Source organism: Leptonychotes weddellii, chromosome 6 (assembly GCF_054177405.1).
Source record: "Leptonychotes weddellii isolate Sample4059 chromosome 6, ASM5417740v2, whole genome shotgun sequence".
NCBI lineage: Eukaryota > Metazoa > Chordata > Mammalia > Carnivora > Phocidae > Leptonychotes > Leptonychotes weddellii.
Window position 1 is genome coordinate 26,378,595 of NC_138374.1, and position 20,311 is coordinate 26,398,905.

General features: G+C 45.5%; 1 protein-coding gene across 2 annotated transcripts in view; it reads right to left on the reverse strand.

The window, feature by feature from the left end:
• CNNM1 (cyclin and CBS domain divalent metal cation transport mediator 1) overlaps positions 1-20,311 on the reverse strand; it is a 59,472-nt gene that overhangs the window by 21,067 nt on the left and 18,094 nt on the right. The window contains exons 2-7 of one of the 2 annotated variants that reach the window (XM_006733656.3): positions 13,276-13,419; positions 10,194-10,334; positions 7,933-8,102; positions 5,915-6,014; positions 5,476-5,523; positions 2,271-2,333 (exon numbers count right to left, since the gene is read on the reverse strand). In XM_006733656.3, coding sequence (XP_006733719.2) covers positions 2,271-2,333; positions 5,476-5,523; positions 5,915-6,014; positions 7,933-8,102; positions 10,194-10,334; positions 13,276-13,419 — 666 coding nt within the window. The remainder of the gene's footprint in view (positions 1-2,270; positions 2,334-5,475; positions 5,524-5,914; positions 6,015-7,932; positions 8,103-10,193; positions 10,335-13,275; positions 13,420-20,311) is intronic. The other variant, XM_031028546.2, reaches the window with a different exon arrangement.

The following is a 20,311-nucleotide window of genomic DNA, read 5'->3' on the forward strand; positions in this document are numbered from 1 at the left end:
CCACAAGTGTAGCTCCCGTCTGTCCCATTACATCGCTATCCCAGTATCACTGACTATTCCTTATGCTCTGCTTTTTATTCCTGTGACTTATTCATTTCAAGCGGAAACTTTTTTGTTAAAAATAAAAAAGAATTGGAAAAATTAAAAAAAAATAAATGTAACATTGAAAAAAGGGAGAGAGGTTTGGATTCCAGTTCTCGTCCTTCTCCCTTCTCACTACATCGGTGATACTGATGGATGGCTCGATGTTTTCAGAGCTGTTTCCTTACCTATTGTTTTCCAATGATAATTTCTTCCCATCTCTGAGGTGGTTGTGGGGATCACATAAAATGATTGGGTTCTTTTTAAACTTAAAGGCCCTATTAATTTCCAGGATTTCTTTTTCCTCTGTGTAAGATGGGGGCAAGACGTAATATACGCAAATAATTGTATTTAGATCATAAATCAAGTATGGGGCTGGACAAAAGGAAACCAGATGAAAGGAGGTGGGGAGGAGAGAGTCAAAGGCCCTTTCTTTTTTCCTGCTGTGTTCCTCACTGCTCCAGAGGTAAAGCAAGGGTGGGAAGAAGCTGGCCTTGCTCTCAGTTTTGTGGCTCACCTCTTTCTCGCTGGGTTGAACAGCCAGTCACGGAAAACAAGGGGAAGGTGGAAAGAGCTCTCAGGAGCAGATGCCTCCCACCAGGGTTGGATCAGAAGTTGCAGCACCTCCAGGGCGGCCGGGGCGGGGGGGGGGATGGCTGGGGGGGACATGTCACAGCAGGAATAAGTCGCCTTCATCTTGGTCTGACGCTGGGTTACCATCAAGTTTTTCATAATAAATATCAATGAACTAGAATTAACCTTCCTTTAACTGGAAAGTTACAAAGAACTGGTTTGTCTGGTTAACTGAGGATAATTTAAAAGGAAAATATATGCCTGCTTTAATCCTTTTGGTTGAATATTTTTTAAAAATGTGAACCTTCCCTCTCCACTGAAACTTCCTAGCATACTCTTCATTCACCAAGACTCCCTGCATGTGAAGGATCTTGATGGTCCATGATGTGGTCATTTCTCATTTTGCCAGCTGGCAGGAGTAGACCAGTTAGCTGGTAGAAGGCACCAGCTTGGCATCCCACATTGACCATGCTGGTCTGTAGTCATGATGAAGGCATGAGCTCTCACAAAGCAAGAAAAAATTTATTTCTTGGTGGAAAATCACTAAATGAGAGAGAAAACCTTGGTGAAATTTGAGAAGGTGATTAACTTGTCTTGTACAGATAAACATGGGAACCAGATGGCTTTAGATGGGAAAAATGTGACTTGGGAGAAAGCAGGAGTCAACACAAATACTTCTGAAGCAGCAAACTTGGGGGTTTGAGGTCTCAGGACATAGCGTTTTTGAAAGTTGAGGGTCTACTGTACAGATAGCAAAACATAGCTGGATTCTTGCTGGCTGAGGTTATGGTGGGGCCTCAGAATCCTACTGTGGCACCGGGTTAGGGAGACAGATGTGGGGGGTGCAGGGAATTGGACCGTGTTTTCACATTCTAACTTCAGGGCAATTTAACAGATAAATTCTTGGTTTGGTCATTACTTGTTTCATGAGCCTAAGAGAGCAGCCTCTAGACATGAAAACAATACAAACACTTCATTGATTATTTAGATTTATTACATTCTTCTCAACCCTCGAGTTACTGTGTAGTTCCATGAGGAGCTGCCTGACCCATGTAAAAAGAAACCCAGCAACTTTTATTTAATTAACAACAGAGGTTAAACCTAATGAAAAGTCGTTTTGAAATTTTTACACATATTCTTTGTATGAGTAAGGCCAGAGAGAATATGGTCACCAGAGAGTAACATTACGGGGAAGATGAGGATGGGTTAATGGTCAGCTAAAGGCAGAGGCCACACAGAATGAATGGTGGAGGGAAAATAGCAATAAGGAATGGTACTCTTTGTTTCTTTCTATTCCTCTCCTGCTGCACTCCTCATCTCTCCATTCTGCAGTGAGACAAATGATGATCAAGAACTCACCCCATCCCTCACCCCATTATTTCTCCCCGTACATACACAGAGACATCTCCGGGAGCTAAATTCACAAGTGACACCATTGACTCGGCAATGCCCGGGCTGTATGTGCCAGTGAGTGTTATCTGTGGGATGTGCTATTCCTCAGAACTGGCCCTGCCTGTGGGAGAGACTAGTTCTCTTGCAGGACAGTGACAGAGACCAAAGGCCTCTTGCACACCCCACTGAATCTACGGAGACCCGACACACCCACGCACGTTTACCTGGGGAGCCCGCCAGAGAGTCCCCTCTGCTGAAGGCGAAGGTACGAGACACAGAGACGGGCACTAAAGAGTCAAGGGCCAAGGATTTGTGAGTTGCGAAAGAGAAGATAAACAGAAAAGGAGAAAGACAAAGAGCAAAGTGTGTGAGTCAGTCTGTTCTTGAGTCTTCACGGAGTCACATTTCTCTGCAAAAGGGAATCTTGCCTCTGAAAACAGGGAAATTGCAAATCCTCTCACAAAGTCACTCTCCAGAAACAAGAACATAAAACAGTCTTGGCTGAAAGTCTTCTGACAAGATGCGCAATAATCTTAGAGGGGATTCGACCTGCCGCTGACAAGAGCAGGCAGGGTCCCTGGGAGGAGGGGGGGATGACGTGTGTCTACAGCATTCTCTCGGAACCTGCAAATATGCTGGGAGTCCCGCACTGCCTCGCCCCCAGGGCTTCCCAACCGCCACAGGGCCCTGCCCGCCTGCACAGCGGCTAAAAGCAGAGTGCGTGCTCCTGCCAGGGGCAGCGGGAGGAAACCTGCCTGTGCCTCCGAGGGGCTCCCCCGTGGTCACAGTGCTGGGCATGAACTGTGCATTGCTGGATCAAGGGGGCGTTTCTATCTGGGAATCTGTCTTCCTCTCTCTTATCTAATTGTTCGGAGAGCCTTTCCTTGGGGACTAAAGGAAGTCAGTCTGCAGGTGACAGCACACCGAAATCGGCAACTTCCGTGGTCCTATCTGCCACCCCAGGTGATTGTACGGACATTACCCACACACGCAGGGGAGCGGGGAGCTTTATACCTACCTGACTGATAATCATTTGGTCTGACACCAGATGTCAAAGAATATTGGAATGGGCTCCTAATGTGAGACGTACCGGGATAAGAAACCCCACAGTCTCAAGAAGCATCCTAGAGCTTCCGGGGCTGCCAATGAAATGTACACCCCACCAAACAGGTAGGAGACAAGCCTCTCCCTGCCTGCATTGCCCTGTGGGCATCCGTTTCTTCTACCCTGAGCTCAAGCCTGGTTCCTTCAGAGTTCCCAGGCTCACTGTGATCCTCCTGGGGTCCCTGGCAATCAGATCCAAGAGAAAGGAGACGGTGCTGGCTGTGTTCCCTTTACCCTGCACAGGAAAAACTAGGGTCTAACTGATAACCTCAACTTCGACTTTGAAGCTAGGTCCCCAGGCCAGTGTTCTGGCGAACCTGTCATCCCATTTATCTCCCTCAAAGGCTAATAAAGCTACAGGCTGGCTTCGAGGACAGGGGTAGTTTGCTAGACCGAGACCCTACAAGAATTCACTGCCTTATGCTCTCCTTTGACTGCAGGCTGAGGTTCGTTGCCTGTGAGCAATGCTGGGTGGCTGGACCCTGGGCTGGGGGTGCACCTGGCACAAGTGTGGGGTGTGGCGGCCTTGGGGGATATTTTACACTGTACTCCGCTAAGTGGGGAGCGCTTGCGGGGACGATGGAAAATGTCTCCACACCCCTACTGACTAATTCGATTTCTTTCTCCTTCTGAAGATTTATAAAGATGCTCAGAAGTGAGGGGAGGGAAAGAGTCTAATGCTCCTTTTTAACCAGTTTTGAAGGAGAGATCAGTGTTGTAAGTTTACTCCTGTCTCACTGACAAAATGGAGGCAGAAATGGATAGAAAGAACTAGAGACAGGTAGGAAGGAATGGAGGAAACCAGGTAACAACTTCCCACAACTTTCTAAATAATTTTCTTTTTAAAAAGAATAAAGGTCATCCATATTAGGTGGGCTGGGGAGCCTCATGTAGCTCTTTGTTCCCCCATCTTTTGGTCTTCTGAAAGAGCCAGAACAGGGTCCCATGTCTAGGTAACATTCAGAATCTTAGGAATTACTTCACCCTGAGCAATCCCTAATGTGATGGATGGAAATCTCTTTTAGAGAACCAAGACTTCCGTGGTCCTGTAGCCCATCCCTCACCCATCCAGAGTTCTTGTTCTAAGATGATGATGCTTCCTTCACCAACCTTGTCTGAGATTCACTGGCTTATGTAAGTGTAATAATGTACCAGGGCTTTACTTTTATAGATCTTCAGCTCACGTTGGGCCACGCCTTGGGTATGGAGAGGTACTTCAACTTCATTTCAGCCTTCTGCTCCGCTAGGGTATGAATTACACTGTAAATTGTTCCACTATTTCCACATGGAAATTGCATTCTGGAACATGATGGGTCTCAAATCTGTATTTCCTTGTGCTGTGTGAACTAGCCAGGACACGGGAATGCATCCGGGTAGTCATCACTTACTGGGTAATTTGGAGCAAGTCAATTCTTTAGTTTCTCTGTGTTAAAATGGTATCTACCTTTCCTGTGCCAGGGACTGTGATATCAAGCTTTGAGATCTTCTGATAAATCCCAATAGAAAGTACTCCATAAAATCTTTTTTATGATGAGAGAAAACACCCCATTTGTCATGAAAATAGCCCCCGCTGTAAACACTTAACAGCTGAAAGCAATGCAAAATTCAGACCCGTGAATCAAAAAGAAATCTAGAGAAATAATTCTTTCTGGATCACGCTTATATCCCCATAAATGCCATGCCTTCTAAACACAAGTACAATAACTCCACACAGGAAACAGCGAGAAGGTAGAGCACGGAAGGGGCAGAACAAACCAGCCATGAGCCCTGTGGCAGCCCCCGGCATGAGCATGCACAGCCAGCTGGCAGCCAGCTCTCCACCAGCTAAGACGTGGTGACGAGGAAAGAGAAGCAGGTGAGCCACATACCGTGCCAGCCTGCAACTTACATCCTAAGACCTTGTGGGCATTTCCTACTGACACAGTAATGACAGCCCCGTGTCAGGTAAAGTGAAGGCCAGTGCGTGAATTATATCCTAGCAGAGAAGGAAAGGCTGAACCTCCACCAGAGCACCGCAGTCACCCGCCTGCATTCTCCGGCAGGTGACAATAAATGGGCCCCTCCCCTCACAGCTTCCCTCCCTGTCATTCGTCACTTGCACATGAGCAGAGAAGCAGCAGAAAACATTCCAAACACAGCAACGAAATGCTTGTGGTCGGTGGGTACCTGGCAGGAGGCAGTATTCCTGGCAGAGCATTACAAAGAGGCTGCCAACATTTGGGTTAGCCCCAGGCCAGGCTCAAAGTGCTCGGTCCAGCTCCCCAGAGTGGGCTGAGGCAGGACCACGATGGGGGCAGATGGGGGAGGGGTTTGAGAGATACATACGAAAGACCGAGGATCCAGCCAGGCTTCCAACCTTCCGCACATCGTTATCTAAGGACAGAAGGATGCAGTTCAGAACACACCCCTTCTTATGGAATGCCCCCTCCTCCACCCCAGCCCCAGCACCAATTAACCCTGCAAAAACCAGGCAATCAAATGGAAGTGTAAAAAGCAAAATAAACTTGTCCTTTCATACGGAAAAATACCACTATCCACTCCTGGCACTTGATAATGTTGCAGTCTACCATGTACTTCCACAAACAAACTCCCTGAATGAGAAAGGACTCTTAGACCCATTTTACAGAGGAGGAAACTAAAGTCTAGCAAGCCAAATGGCTTGTACAGAGAGTCCCTAAAAGGAGTCAGGACTTGAACCCAGATGTTCTTTTCCACAATATCCCATTGCTTCCCCCAAGAAGCTCTGGCCTGGGGACTGGAATACCTGAGCAAGCAGTAGTCATGACGGCTGGGACACCATAGTAGGTGAAGGCTCCATTCTCGAAGCGAAGGCCTTCCTTCCCAACCTCCACTTCCACTTTACCCTGGGGAAAGAAGGAAGTACACTGAGGGCATGTATGAGGACTTCCAGTTCTATTATTGGCTACAACCCTAAGCACTTCTGTCTGGATAACAGGTGGACTTAAGTTCTTATCACAGGGAAATGTGAAGTCTATCTGGACCCATTTCAAAAATAGCAGCTCCGACTTCAGTAGCCCTTGGCAGCACATTAATTGCTTAGTTCATAAAGGAGCATCCCATCCTGAATAACCAACTCTCTTTGCATGTTCTGATGGCCCTTCTGTGATGAATGTCCTGGCCCCAGCTAGCCCCGGGCCCCGTAAACTGCTGCCTGGTTTAGTCTGAGATTAGACCATCTCTGAGTCTGGTTGAGAGAAAATCAGATTCTGCGCAGAGCTTGTTTAATTCATCACCAGGAAGAATGGTGGCTAATGGCTCGCCTGTAGCGTGTACCTGTGGGCTGGTAATGGGCTACGTGCACTGCACAGATTCTCACTCCGTCCCACCACCCGACGAGGCCCAGTTTTTATTTATTATTTCATTTTATTTATCCCCAGTTTACAGATGAATCAATTTGAGGCTCAGAGAGGTTAAATAATTTGGTCAAGGTTAGTTAGAAAGCAGCAATACTGGCATTTTAAAGCCAGATCTTTCCCATTTCTGAACCTACACTCTTGCTACTACCTCTCACTCCCTCCAACTTTTACTTGAAAATGGTTACTTTGGGGCGCCTGGGTGGCTCAGTCGTTAAGCGTCTGCCTTCGGCTCAGGTCATGGTCCCAGGGTCCTGGGATCGAGCCCTGCATCAGGCTCCATGCTTGGCAGGAAGCCTGCTTCTCCCTCTGCCTGCTGCTCCCCCTGCTTGTGCTCTCTCTCTACCTCTCTCTCTCTCTCTGACAAATAAATAAATAAATAAATCTTAAAAAAAAAAAAGAAAATGGTTACATTTACATGAAGCATAAGATAGTAGGTTATATGGGTTCATTATGTTATATAAACAATGTAACGGGACTCTCGTTGATTTTCAGCAGTGAAGAGTGGGACTCCATTTTTGGAGAAGGGAGGTCACTTTTTGAGGCTACACGGAAGGATGGGTGTGAGGCCCATCACAGGGTCGGAGCAGACAGGCTGTAGGTGGACTGGAAGCAAAGAGAGGCCCCTTCTAAGGTAACTGAGCTTAATTAAGATTTTTAAGGCAATCCCTGTATTTAAGGTCTGTAAGATTCTGTTGCGAAGAGATGGGCAATAGTGACAGGGCCAACGCTGGAGACGGGCCAGGGAGCCAGCGGCGTCACAAGCTGGAACCACACGTGACATGTGTTTATGACAGGCCTATCCAAGCACCCAGGGCAGAAGGCGATGGTACTTATGTGAGCACTGGGAAGACGCTGTGCCTCTTTTATTCCATCATTTGTTCCCTCCCTGGTCCTCTTAAGGAGGAGAAGATTCGAGAGGCTACAAAGGCTGAAATGTGGCAGAGAGAGTGGATGTGTTCCTTGCACCTCCAGAGCAAGGAGCGGCTGGGAGTCAGACATGGTGAGATGTCAGCATGACAGACACGGTTGGGAGGTAGTAGACCGTTGCATTCCTGGGGATGTCTAAGCAGACAACGGGGTGTGTGGGATTCTGCAGGATGACAGTTTTGGAAGTGTAGTCCCAGAACCCCTCTGCTGGAGAAGTCCCCACCCCACCCCACCCCACCATAAACACTGCTGACTGGTCAGACTAACTGCCATCAAGGTCCCACCACTCTTGGGACACCGGCCAGTCACACCGGGCCCCTTCTGCGGGTCATGGACAAATGCCCACCCCACTGGCCTTGCCCTGAGGTAGCAGGCTGAGGCTTTGAACCTGGCACTGAGGAGGCACAGCCCTTCCTCTCCATCTAGGCTGGAGATGCCCTCGTCCCGCCCTGGGAGGGTCTCTAACTCCCCCACTCACCTGCAGGAGCAGCACGAAGTAGTCCACGGGGCGGTTGCGCTGGTAGAGGTAGTGTTCTGGGGCTTTCTTATTCTTCTCGTCAAACTTCAGCTCCTGGATCACATTGGGATGTTTCAGGAGCCGGAGCAGGATCTTCTCCGAAAGGTACAGAGATTTAAAGGGCTCCACTTCTAGGGGAGGCAGGAAGAATAAGTAGCTGAAGGAGTCAGGATGGGCAAACCAGGGCTTGTGTCTAGAGCCACCTCCATTCATGCTCCGGGGCACCAAGCCGGCAGGGCTCGTGAGTCTCTCAGGTAGGGGTAGTGGGGCCTCCCACCCAAGTGTGCATCTCAGCTTCTCTCCATGCCCTCTGGGGATACGTGTCCCTGTGCTGACACCCTGGAGAAAACGGGTCACCATTTTGGAAATGTTGGTCTTGCTATTAATTTTCTTCTTGATGTTATTTAAATTTGAGTGTGGACTTAAAAAAGAAGGCAATTTTGCCACTTGCAACAACACGGATGAACCTGGAGGACATTATGCTAAATGAAGTAAGCCAGACACATAAGGACAAATATGTATGATACCACTTATATGATGAATCTAAAATAGTCAAACTGGGGGCGCCTGGATGGCTCAGTCGGTGGGCATCCGACTCTTGATTTTGGCTCAGGTCATGATCTCAGGGTTGTGAGATTGAACTCTTCGTTGGGCTCCACCGCTGGGCCTGGAGCCTACTTAAGATTCTATCTCCCTCTCCTTCTGCCCTCCCCCACCCTTGTGCATGCTCTCTCTTTCTCTCAAAAAATCTTTTAAAAGTAATAAATCAGTCAAACTCATAGAAGCAGAGAGTAGCACCCTGGTTAGCCAGGGCTAGTGGGAGGGGGACATGGGCGAGGTATTGGTCAAAGGGTGCAAAGTTTCAGTTATGCAGGATGAATAAGTCCTAGAGATCTCCTGCATAGCTTAGTGCCTGTAATTAGCAATACTGTATTGTATACTTAAAATTTTGCTAAGACGGTAGATCTTATGTTAACATAGAAAAAATAGTAATAAATAAAGAGGGTGGGAGGAAACTCTTGGAGGTGATGGATATGCTTATAGCAGAGACTGTGGTAAGTTTCACAGGCGAATACTTAGCTCCAAAGTCCTCAAGTCGTATACGTTAAATGTGTATCGCTTTTTGTATGTCAATCTTACCTCAATTAAGTGGTTTAAGAAGAAAAAAAAGCAATGGTAAAAAGAGCATGGATAAGCAAGCCATGTAAACAACAAAGGCCTTAAATGCTATAATCAAATGAAACACAGAGAATTTAACCTGATTTATTGGTATGACATGTATCTGTTGAATGAAATGAAATTCCAAGTTAATACAGAGTTAATTATGTAAGTGATCCGTTCCCAAAAATGTGAAGCCTTGTTGCATCACATTTTCATATTAACAGGTATTATTATATGCTATGTTATGAACAAATACAGCTGTTTTGCTGTGACAGGCAGCCAGTAGTTAAAAGAAACCTGTAATCACAACTAGAAAACATGTTGAAAACTACTTTCAAGAAGCTCCAATTTAAAATTTTCTACTTCTTAACACCTGGAACAGCACTAGCACTCATAACACACTCAATAAATAGATGTTGGACTGACAATTGAACTTAGTCATGGGTGTGATCGTTCTAAGTCAGAACCTGAATTAGGCCTGGGTGAGAAGACTAGAAAGTTCAAAGACAAATACTATCTTCTTTATAAGAAGAAGTTTGTATTTGGATCCTCATTTTTTTCTTGTTTTTCTGAAGATTCCAAGATTCACAACTGACTTCTGTATTTTAAGAACTTGTAGCTCACAAGCCTATCTGGTCCTGGGAGGTACCTGTTGCCCAGTAACCCGGGCCTTGTTGCCCAGTAGGACAGGGCCTTTCCCTCTTCAGCAAATCCTCAGGGGCACTCGGCCTCAGGCTCCTGCCAGGAAGCAAGGGGAGGAAGGGAAAAGAGCAGCAGTGGTTTCTTTAGCTCTTTTCTTGAGTAGAAGAGAGAAAAGCAGAGCTGAGTTGTACTCACTTCCGCCCTAGAAGATCAGGCCTGGGGCCGAACAGGACAGTACGTGGTCTCCTGCGGCCCAACCTATGGCACCCCCTCCCTGTGGAACAGTGGTTCTCTGTCTCTGCTGAGCACTGGAATTAGGTTGCGAGGTACTAACGTGATTGGTGCGGGTTTCCCCTTCCAGATTCTGCTTTCTTGTCTGGGGAGGAGACACGGGCGGGAAGCGGGGGGCAGGGCCATACCTGTGGCCATGAAGCGGTGTGTGGCCAGCAGAAGCTGCGGGGAGATCTTCACCCTCATCTCCGAGTCGGAAAGCTTGAACAGGGAGAAGTCGTGCCGCTTCCTCTCCCGGTGTGGGACCCTCTGCTTTTTCCGGTTGTCGGCTGCAGGGTCACAGGGGACAGACGGCGGCCATCTCAGAATCAGTTTTCCCATAGTCACATGGGACAGAGAGATCCCTTGGGATCCCATGAATTTCTGCAATGTGTCAACCGTAGGTGACCTCATGACTTCTCTTTCCCCGGGGAGCAGAAGGATGCTACTAAGGGACAGAAGGTGGGAGACGCTGCCAGGTCGCAGGATTATTTACTCTTAGGTGGTGTGGGGTGGAAGAAGGGAAAGGCTGGCCTGAACCCCGAGGCCGGGGTTCCAGTGCTCGCTCCCCTCCTGACCAGCTGTGCAACCTCTCTAGACACAGTGTGTGCTTGTTTTCATCTACACAACGAGGTTCATAAGTAGCGATAACGCTTCTACTCATCCCATGCAGTTATTAGGAGACTCCGAGCAGAACCTACCTGTGAAGTGCTTACAAAATGGCAGTCATACACGAGGGACTAGCTTTCTCAGCATCAAGGGGTTTGGCAGAGCCCAGGGGGTTTCCGCCTCTTGCCCTTCTCCTGTCCCCAGAGCTGGGCTCACCAGGTCTCTTCCTGCAGATTTAAACCACACCCTGGGCAGTATCCAAAGCATGTCACCCAAGGGACGTAGGTGGTCACCTCCTCTTTCCACTCACAATTCTCCTGCTTCAACCCTAGCCTCTCCCCAGGGAGGGGATTGAGAAAAAAATCAAGGGAAGAAGAAAGGAGAAGGAATGGGAACAGCCCTCTAACTTACAAAGTTGCGTTCTCTAAGCCAAAAAAAAAAGGAAGTTCACACTTTATCAGTGTTACCCTTTATAAGCTTGGCCATTGCTAAAAAAAACCTAGGGGAACTTTAGCTGGCCTGTGCTACTGATGGAGAAAATCTGCTTTTTCCAATTTAATTTTTTTCTCCCTTCTTTTTTTAAGCTTGTTTAAAAAAATTTTTTTTCTTACGGGTGGAGGGAATGTTTTCTTTGGTCAGGTGTCTTTTGCTTTCCCTTAGTTTTGAGTAAAATTTTGAAATGTCTTGCCTATTTCACAGTGCTAAGGGGAGCAGGGAAAGGGATTTGGGTTTTCTCCAGACTTGGCCTGTAGACAAACAGGGCTGGGGGGAACTTTCAGTGCAGGCTGAGTGGATGCAGTGGACGTTAAAGGGAATGAAGCCCAGGGACAAGGAACCAGGGCCCTAGAATCTGGCTCCCTGGTATTCTCCTTCTCCTTTTGGAGCTCACTTCAGCCCCACTGTTTGGGTTTCCTTCTAGAAGACAGAAAGCACCCTTCTACCGTGCGGCGGTCTTGTGGGCCTATCTTGGACTCTGGGTTGCTGCTTTAACACTCCTTTTGCTTGGGCAGCAACAGCGGCAAGATGCAGACCTAGCTGTCCTGTGGGTCAGGGTCAAGTGAGAAGAAACACAGTATTCCTGGCTCCTTGGCCTTCTTACAGCTCTTAAGGACTCATGCCAGCAGCGTATTTATAAGTGCAGGAAAGCGCTAACCCTCTCCTCCAGAAAGAGGATTGCTCAGCAAGAGAGCAGCAAATATATGTATCGGATCAATTCTTTTGTTCTCACTGATGAGCAACCTTCTGCTTTATAGGACATGTTTGCCTAAATATCCCCACTCCCTCCTCCATCAGAATGCCACTTAACATTTCATCATTGGAGAATCATTCCTCATCTCCCTCTTCATTCCTATTATTTTAATAGTGACTATTTGGAGCATTAAGGTTGTTAAATGCTGGAGGAGGAGCATACTCATTTAGACTACCATCACTACTATCAGCCCCCGACACCAGTGTGAATGCCTTCCCCAACAGATCTACTGAGATACCTGGGAATTCTAAATCAAGAGCGGTGGGCAGAGGTGAAGGGAGAAGGGAAAGGGGGAGGTAGAAGTTAACCCCTATTTGAAGAAGTTGGGCCTGGCCAGGGTATCAGGGCAATACCAGATACTGTGACACTCTTACTGTGTTTTGTCAGGGCCTGACCCACCTTTTGGGTTTGATCTCTTCTGAGTCTAAAGGGAAGCAGTCTTTCTGCACCACTCACTGACTTAGAGCATCAAAGCTCTTTGTACTGGGAGCTGGTTTCTGAATGGCTGCTTCTAGCAAGCTAAGGACAGGGGTCTGGATGGAACGAATTAGCTGAGGTAGGGGAAAGGGACTGCTGTCTCATGAAGTGAAATTCAGAGGAGGAAACACTTCCTGGCCTAGGGACTCCCATAGATTTAGATAACCCTCTTATCCCACAGACAGAGCAAGCCTTTGTAATGTCTGCCAGCAAAGCTCTGATAAAGCTCAGTAACCAAAAGCAGTCACTGTCTGCATAGAGTCCATATTGTTCCTGAGGGGGGGCATGGGTGGGAGGGGAGGGGTGGGGAGGGAGAATGAGAAACCAGGCTATAGGGCTGGAAAAGCGTGAGGGAGAAGAGCAGTGTCGAAGAAGGGGTATTTAAGGTTTTGGCTTAGGTTGTGTGGGGGCCATCTCATGACGGTCCCCGCCGTGCGCTGATGTTGTGATGGGGGCGGACTGTGAGTGCAACCCCAGGGAGTGCTGGGGTCTGCGTCTAATGGATGAAGAGACAAAACCAAAACCAAACAAAAGAAAAAAAAAACGGGGCAGGGAGGGATGGAAACAAGGGCAGAGTGGCCACCCCAGGCACACTTAGTGTCCTTTACTTCCTTTTCCATCCAAAGGCCAGGAGCAGGAGGTCTCCTTTTCAGTCTTGGCTCAGTTCCCACAGGTTCCCTCCTGGTAAACATTTAGCTGGCATGTTCTCAGTGACTCAGGGTGCCTCAAGCCAGGGTATCTTGCCATGCCAGCACCTAAAATTTGGGGGCTGACACAGCAATGCATGCATGGGCTTGTCCTGTCACCCTTTCACACAGTATGTCAAACTAAGCCAGCTCTGAGAGTTTCAGAAGAAATGAGATGACCCTGAACAAGAGCCAAGGCCATGTACTTACTGTAGAGGTCAGTTTCATCCAGGATCTCTGACTTAATGATCTCCTCTATGATGTCCTCCAGGGTAACAATGCCCATCACCTCATAGAAGGGGTCTCCTTCTCCCTCGTTGTTCACCCTCTGGACAATGGCCAGGTGAGATTTTCCTAGAGAACAAATGAAGTCCCAGTTAAGCATCTGGAATATTTTCAGAAATCTTTCCTTATGAGAAAATTATACAAAGTTGCTGTGTGAACCATCTTGGGACTGAACTCATCTTAGGACCTCCTTAAAATACAAAGTTTGTGTACAAGCTCTTACAAATGCAAACCTTATACTTTTTTAAAAAAGATTTTATTTATTTATTTGAGAGACAGACAGGGCACGAGTGATGGGAGGGAGGGGCAGAGGGGGAGGGAGAAGCAGACTCCTTGTTGAGCAGGGAGCCTGACATGGGACTCCATCCCCGGACCTGAGCTGAAGGCAGAGGCTTAACCGACTGAGCCACCCAGGCACCCCTAAACCTTGTACTTTTATATCTGTCTCTTTTCTAGGAAAGTTACCTAATAAACACAAAGCTAGTTAACTTTTCTTTCTTTTAACTTTCACATATTAGCAAGTATATTTAAGCTGAAAGAGGCTGAATAATCTAATTGAAAGAATGAGAATTTGGAATCAAAAGAATTAGGTTAGAAGTCTTTTTTCCTCCTCCAAACTTCCCCCGTAACTATCCCAGCTACTCTCTGTGAAACTGACCCTGGGCCAATCATTTAACCTCTACTGGGTCTCTATTTTCTCATCTAGAATTAGGGAATAATACCGGTATGGTGATTTTAAAACATGGCCCCAAATTCCTTGATACACCTCCTATGGAAAGGTGTGGTCTCTATTCCTTCCCTTGAGTCTGGGCGGGCCTGTTACTGCTTTAACCAACAGAGGACAGGGAAGCGTCTGCAAGGATATTTATGAGACAAGGTCACAAAAGGCATGTGGCTTCTGCTGGAGAAATGCTCTAAGAAGTCTGAGGCCAACACGGTGGAGAGGGCACACGCAAGCGTGAGTGCGCAGGTGACAGTTGCAGCTGAGCCTGGCCTTCCCGCCATCCCACCGCAGCGCCAGACAGGTGAGTGGAGAAGCTGTGTTGGCAGTGGGTCTGCAATCTCAGCTGATCCAGCGCCACCCACTGGAAGCCTCCCCAGCCACTCCAGTCTTCTGCTTCAGGCACAGACGCTGTGAAGCAGAGAGAAGCTCGTCCTGCGGTACCTCGTCCAAATTCCCAACTCAGAATCTGTGAGCATAGTAGAACGGCCATTGCTTTATGCTTCTAAGTTTTGGGGTGGTTTGTGAGCAGTAATGGCAACTAGGATAACCAATAGCCATACAGTCATTGTGGGGCTCAGATGACCTAGCAGGTGCGTCAAAGTGCTTTGTAGACTGTAAGGGGTCTCCGGCAGGCAGTGAATTTTTACTGTCCAACAACCGAATAATAATAGTTAACGTGTACTGAACTCTCATTATGATTCAGGCACTCTTTGGAGCACTTTGTGCGTATTGATTCATCCAATCCTCATAACAACCCCTGAGATAAGTACTGTTGTTATCCCCACTTTATAGATGAAAAGACTGAGGCACAGATTGGTTAAGAAACATGCCTAAACTTACATAGCCTGGAAGTGGCACAGCTGGATTGCAAACCCAGGTAACTGGATTCAGTCCCAAAGTAGGGACTGAGTCTTACCTAACAGTCCTGCAATCCTGCTTCACCTTGGTTTGTTTTTATCTGCTGATAAACAAATTTCCTGGTCCTATTTCTAAAACATAAATCTGGGTGGTTCTTTTCCTTGGCTGAGAGACATTTAACGGGAAAATCTAGAGTACTGACTTAGAAGTTATGCTTGCCAAAAAAAAAAAAAGGAAGTTCACACTTCATCAGTGTTACCCTTTATAAGCTTGGCCATTGCTAAAAATACCAGTTAAAAGGAGTAGTCAGTTTGCTGGAGGCATAATTAACCATTAAAATTATACACGTGAACTTCTGTATCAGATACTTCAAATCACAAAATAGCTACCTATCAGAATTTTAATTGGAAAGATGGGATTTGTATCACTCAAGAATGGTCTCTAATTTCTTCTCCACCTTCAACCTGTCTTTCAACTGTCTCCAAACTGGTCTGATCATGCCACTGCCCCCTCAAAAGTCCTCCAAGTTTCCCTAGTATGCACAGAATCAAATCGAGACTCATTGGTTTGCCATTATCAAGACAGCAAAATGCCCTGCTCCATCCCCTACTCATTTGATACTATGCGTGCACCGTGTTACCTTCACTTCCCCACTTTGTCCATGTGTACTTTCTAACGCTTTGTGCACACGGTCCCCTCCCACTCCATCTCCACTCTTCAAGTTCCAGCTCAGGGGCTAGCTCCTCAAGAAAGTCCTACCAGATTTGCCCCATTCTAAATCGGAACCAATCTCTCCTTGCCTGTGTTTTGAAACCCTTGATAACTCCATCAGAGCATTTGTCACAATTTGCTGCTTCTCGTAACTAGCAATGTGTGTGTCCTCTACTGCACCATGTTTTTTCCTCAGGCCATAAGCTCCTTCAGGATATACACTAAGATAGGGTACTCTCCACATAACAGGAAGCCAAATAAATGCCTGATGAACTGAACTAAACTGAAAGAAAATCCATAGTTGATACAATAGATGATATTAAAACGAGACATTAAAACCTTTATTTTTTGATAAAATACAACGTGTTTAAGTTAAAATTTAAACTCTGTATCAGTGGTTCTAAAATTATCCTTCTTTGAAACAACTGCAACTGTACTTTGTAGCTTAAATTAGATTATGTTAATTGTTAGAATGTGCTCAATTTAAAGGGTTTTTCCTCAACACATTGTTCTTAAACTTATGGCACCTGTTCCCACTTTCCTGCTAACGTGCTAACAGATGACAAAACAATTGACTAGTATAACGGAACTTTTGGAAAAGTGAGTTCTTAAAAGTATTTTCTATAATTGGATAATTTTTGTAGTGTTGAGCTCAGAATATATGTAATACAGCCATACTTCTGCCACTAAGAGATTAGTTCACGTACTGGGATTAAATGAATTAAGATTTTATGATGCTTCACAGAATGCCATAACTTCCATGTGAAAATCAACCATTGGTCTACACTTCATAAGGTCAATTTGAGGACGTCCACTCTGTGACCACCAGGGAATAGAGATTTAAAAAAAAAAAAAAGTCCTAATTATATAATATTCAAGACAATACACTTATGTAATCTATTAGAAATATTTTGCAATTCACAATCAGCCTTTCTGATCACCTCAAATGCCTACAGAGGTCTACAGACAAATGAAGGAAGTCGTTCTTTCTTGGGTACAGACTGAAATAGGAATCAGAATAGAAATCACATAACCCTGTTCACATAACCTCTGTTCAGAAACCAGCTGTGCTCATGACACATAGACCTGAGGTCCATCTTCTCTCAAAAAAGCTGCCCTTTAAGAGACCTATCTCCCTGTACCCTTCTGCTTCCTAGGCCTCAGAAGGGCTGGGGGTGGTTCCCAGTGAAGTCCATCTTGAGACAGGGAAAACGTAGTCACTCCTTCCCACCACAGCACTTTGTACAAACCTCTCTTTGGCATTTATAACAACAATAATAGCTATTATTATTACTATTATTATTATTACTATTATTATTCTTATTATTATTATAGCAGCTACCATTTGCTATATCCACCCCAGGGGCCAGGCATAATTTCACCATGCTATTGTTCTAAGTTATTTCCCCTACTATGATGGTAAGCTTTCTGGGGGGCAACAGCTATGTTCTACTTAATCTCCATTTCCCCAGAATCTAAGAATAACACCCAGCACAGAGTAAGAGCTCCATAAGTAGTGGATATCCATGTGCAAAAGAATGAAGTTGGATGCCTACCTCGCACTGTACACAAAAGTTAATTCAAAATGGATCAAATGCCTAAATGGAAGAGTGAAAACTATAAAACTCTCAGAAGAAAACATAGGAGTAAATCTTTGCGACCTTGGAGTAGAAAATGTTTTTTTAGATAAGACACCACAAGCACGAGCAACCAAGAAAAAAACAGATCAACTGGACTTTAGAATACTTTTAGAACGTATTTAACGGACTACCAGCAAATCCTATATCTGACAGGGAGCTTGTATCCAGAATATATAACGAAAATTTACAACTCATAAAAACACAACTCAATTAAAAACTGGGAAAGGATGGGACTAGACAGTTATCTGAGGAAGATATACAACTGTCCAATAAGCACATGAGAAGATGCTTAGCATCTTCATCATTAGGAAAACGCAGATCAAAACCCTAATGAGATACCGCGCACACCCACCAGAATGGCTATAATAAAAAAGACAGTAATAAATGTTGATATGGATGTGGATAAATTGGAACCCTTAGACATTGTTGGTGGGATTGTAAAATGGGTTACCTGCTTTGGAAAAGTTTGGTGGTTTCTCAAAACATTAAACATAAATTATCATATGATTCAGCAATTCTACCGAATCCATATATGGGTATATACTTCGGTAAACACCCAAGCAAACTGAAAACATATGTCCTCACAAAAATGTGTACACAAAGGTTCATATTATTCTTAAAAGCTTAACAGTCAAAACAATCCAAATGTGCATCAACTGACAAAAGGATGAATAACACGTGGTATATCCAGACAGTGAAATATTGTCTGGCCATAAAAAGAGAATGAAGTAGGGGAACATGCTATAACATGGACAAACTTTGAAAACATCATGCTGAATGAAAGAAGCTAGACCCAAGAGGCCACACCTTGTGTAGTTCCATTTATATGAAATGTCCAGAATAGGCTAATCTGTACAGAAAGAAAGTAGATTAGTGATTGCCAGGAGCTAGAGGAAGAAGGGGATGGGGAAAAACTGTGGGATTTCTTTTGGAGTGATGAAATGTTCTAGAATTAGATAGTGATGGGTATACAATCGATGGTCCACTGAACTGTATACCTTAAAAGGGTGAATTTTATGGTATGTGAATTTTATCTCAATAAAGCTGTTATTAAAGCCATTTGGAAAAAGGAAAAACAAAAACCAGTGCTTGAATGAACAGGAAGTCAGTGGGTGAGTAAAAATAGGAACTGTTTCATAAAAAGAGAATAGGTTGAAATATAAGAGCAATACTGGTTTGGACACAGATGGCGATGCTGGCAAAATGCTAGTTTAGAGTACTTGTCATTTCGTGCTCTAGGATGTGGCAGAGACCAAAAGTGGACACAGGCGAGGCCATCAGGAGAACAGGAAAGGGGGAGAGGGCACCATCTTATCAATTTCTGTGACGGTGGAGAAGGTGAGCAGGGATGAGGGTTTGTCACAGCTGGGAGGAAAGAACCTAAGAACAAAGATCTCATTAAGATATAATGAGGGAAAAGGTAATGTTTTACATAGAAAATTCATGAATGCTACTGCTTTATGAGGTACTATGTCCCTGGACCAAACTACTGTGGCACTGAACACCAACAGATGGGAAATCTGTGAGCTGAGTTGAACAATACAGACACAGTGGATTTTATGGCAATTCACTTTCTAAAAATTAAGGCTACATTTGTCTCTGTTGTAAAGAGTATATTTTATTCTGGGTCTACTGGTGTTCTACTTCTGAACTGGTAACTACAGATGCTCTGGCCTCTGGCTTGAATCCCTGCCATGTTCCTGGTGTCCAGTCTCAGCAGAAGCCCCAACTCTGTCCTGATGGCTGACTTTCCTGGATTCTAGCAGCTGTGAGCCCCTTAAGTGTTGCTTTGCTTCCCTCCAGCCTGGACTACTTTCTCTCAGCCTCTGATTTACAGTCTCTAGCTTCGATGCTGTCTACACCCTGACGAGACGCAAAGTAGAGAATATATACCTATGGCCTGGGTCTTGCTTGGACCACAGCATTAGGATGGTTTTGGTTGGAACTCAATCCTCAGTGAAGCATAAGGGTCAGTCACACCTTTCTGGGATGAAGTCATATTATAGTCCTCCATTAAACATGAGATCCTCCAAGCCCAATGCTTTGGAATGCATTTCACTAGTTCAATGGCTGCCAACACTGGCTGTATGTTAGGATCATCTGAGAAGCTTTGATGTTTTAAAGACTTTATCCCACACCCAGAGATTCTGATGTCAACAGTTTGGGGTGGAGCCATGGCATCAATAGTTTAAAATATTCCCCAGATGATGCTAATGCTCAGCCAAGGTTGAGCACTACGAGTTGGCTTATAGTCATGGTTCTCAAAGTGTGCTCCCTGGACCAGCAGCATCAACATCACTAGAGAACTTAGTTAGAAACGCAAATTCTCAGGACCCACCCCACCCCTAGTAAATCAGAATCTCAGGGGTTGTGCCCAGTGATTTGTGATTTTAATAAGCTCTATGGCTAGTTCTGATGCAGGGTAAAGTTTGAAAACCACTGGTTTTCAGGCTCTGGCACTCTGGTTATCTGTCAGATGACTTACTAATGAGAAAGAAAAACAAGCACTGAGATGTCTAGTAACATCCTGGTCCCTTTGGTGCACCTGGTTTAAGTTGCCAGATGCTAAGTACTTACTAAAAGACAGAAAAGAACCTCCTGGAACAAAGGGTAGTTGTAGTAGCAAGCTGATGAGTGCGCTCTCTCATATGATGTGGTGGTTATGGCATTTGGTTGACTTTGGACAGAGTGACTGTTGACTGTTTAATGCTGAGCTTGAAAAGGGGTTTCTTCAAATAATGCAATATATGTTAAGAAAAAAAAAAAGAAGAAGAAGAAGGTAGCGGGAGGGGAAGAATGAAGCGGGGGAAATCGGAGGGGTAGACGAATCATGAGAGACGATGGACTCTGAAAAACAAACAGGGTTCTAGAGGGGAGGGGGTGGGAGGATGGGTTAGCCTGGTGGTGGGTATTGAGGAGGGCACATTCTGCATGGAGCACTGGGTGTTATGCACAAACAATGAATCATGGAACACTTCATCTAAAACTAATGATGTAATGTATGGGGATTAACATAAGAATAAAAAAA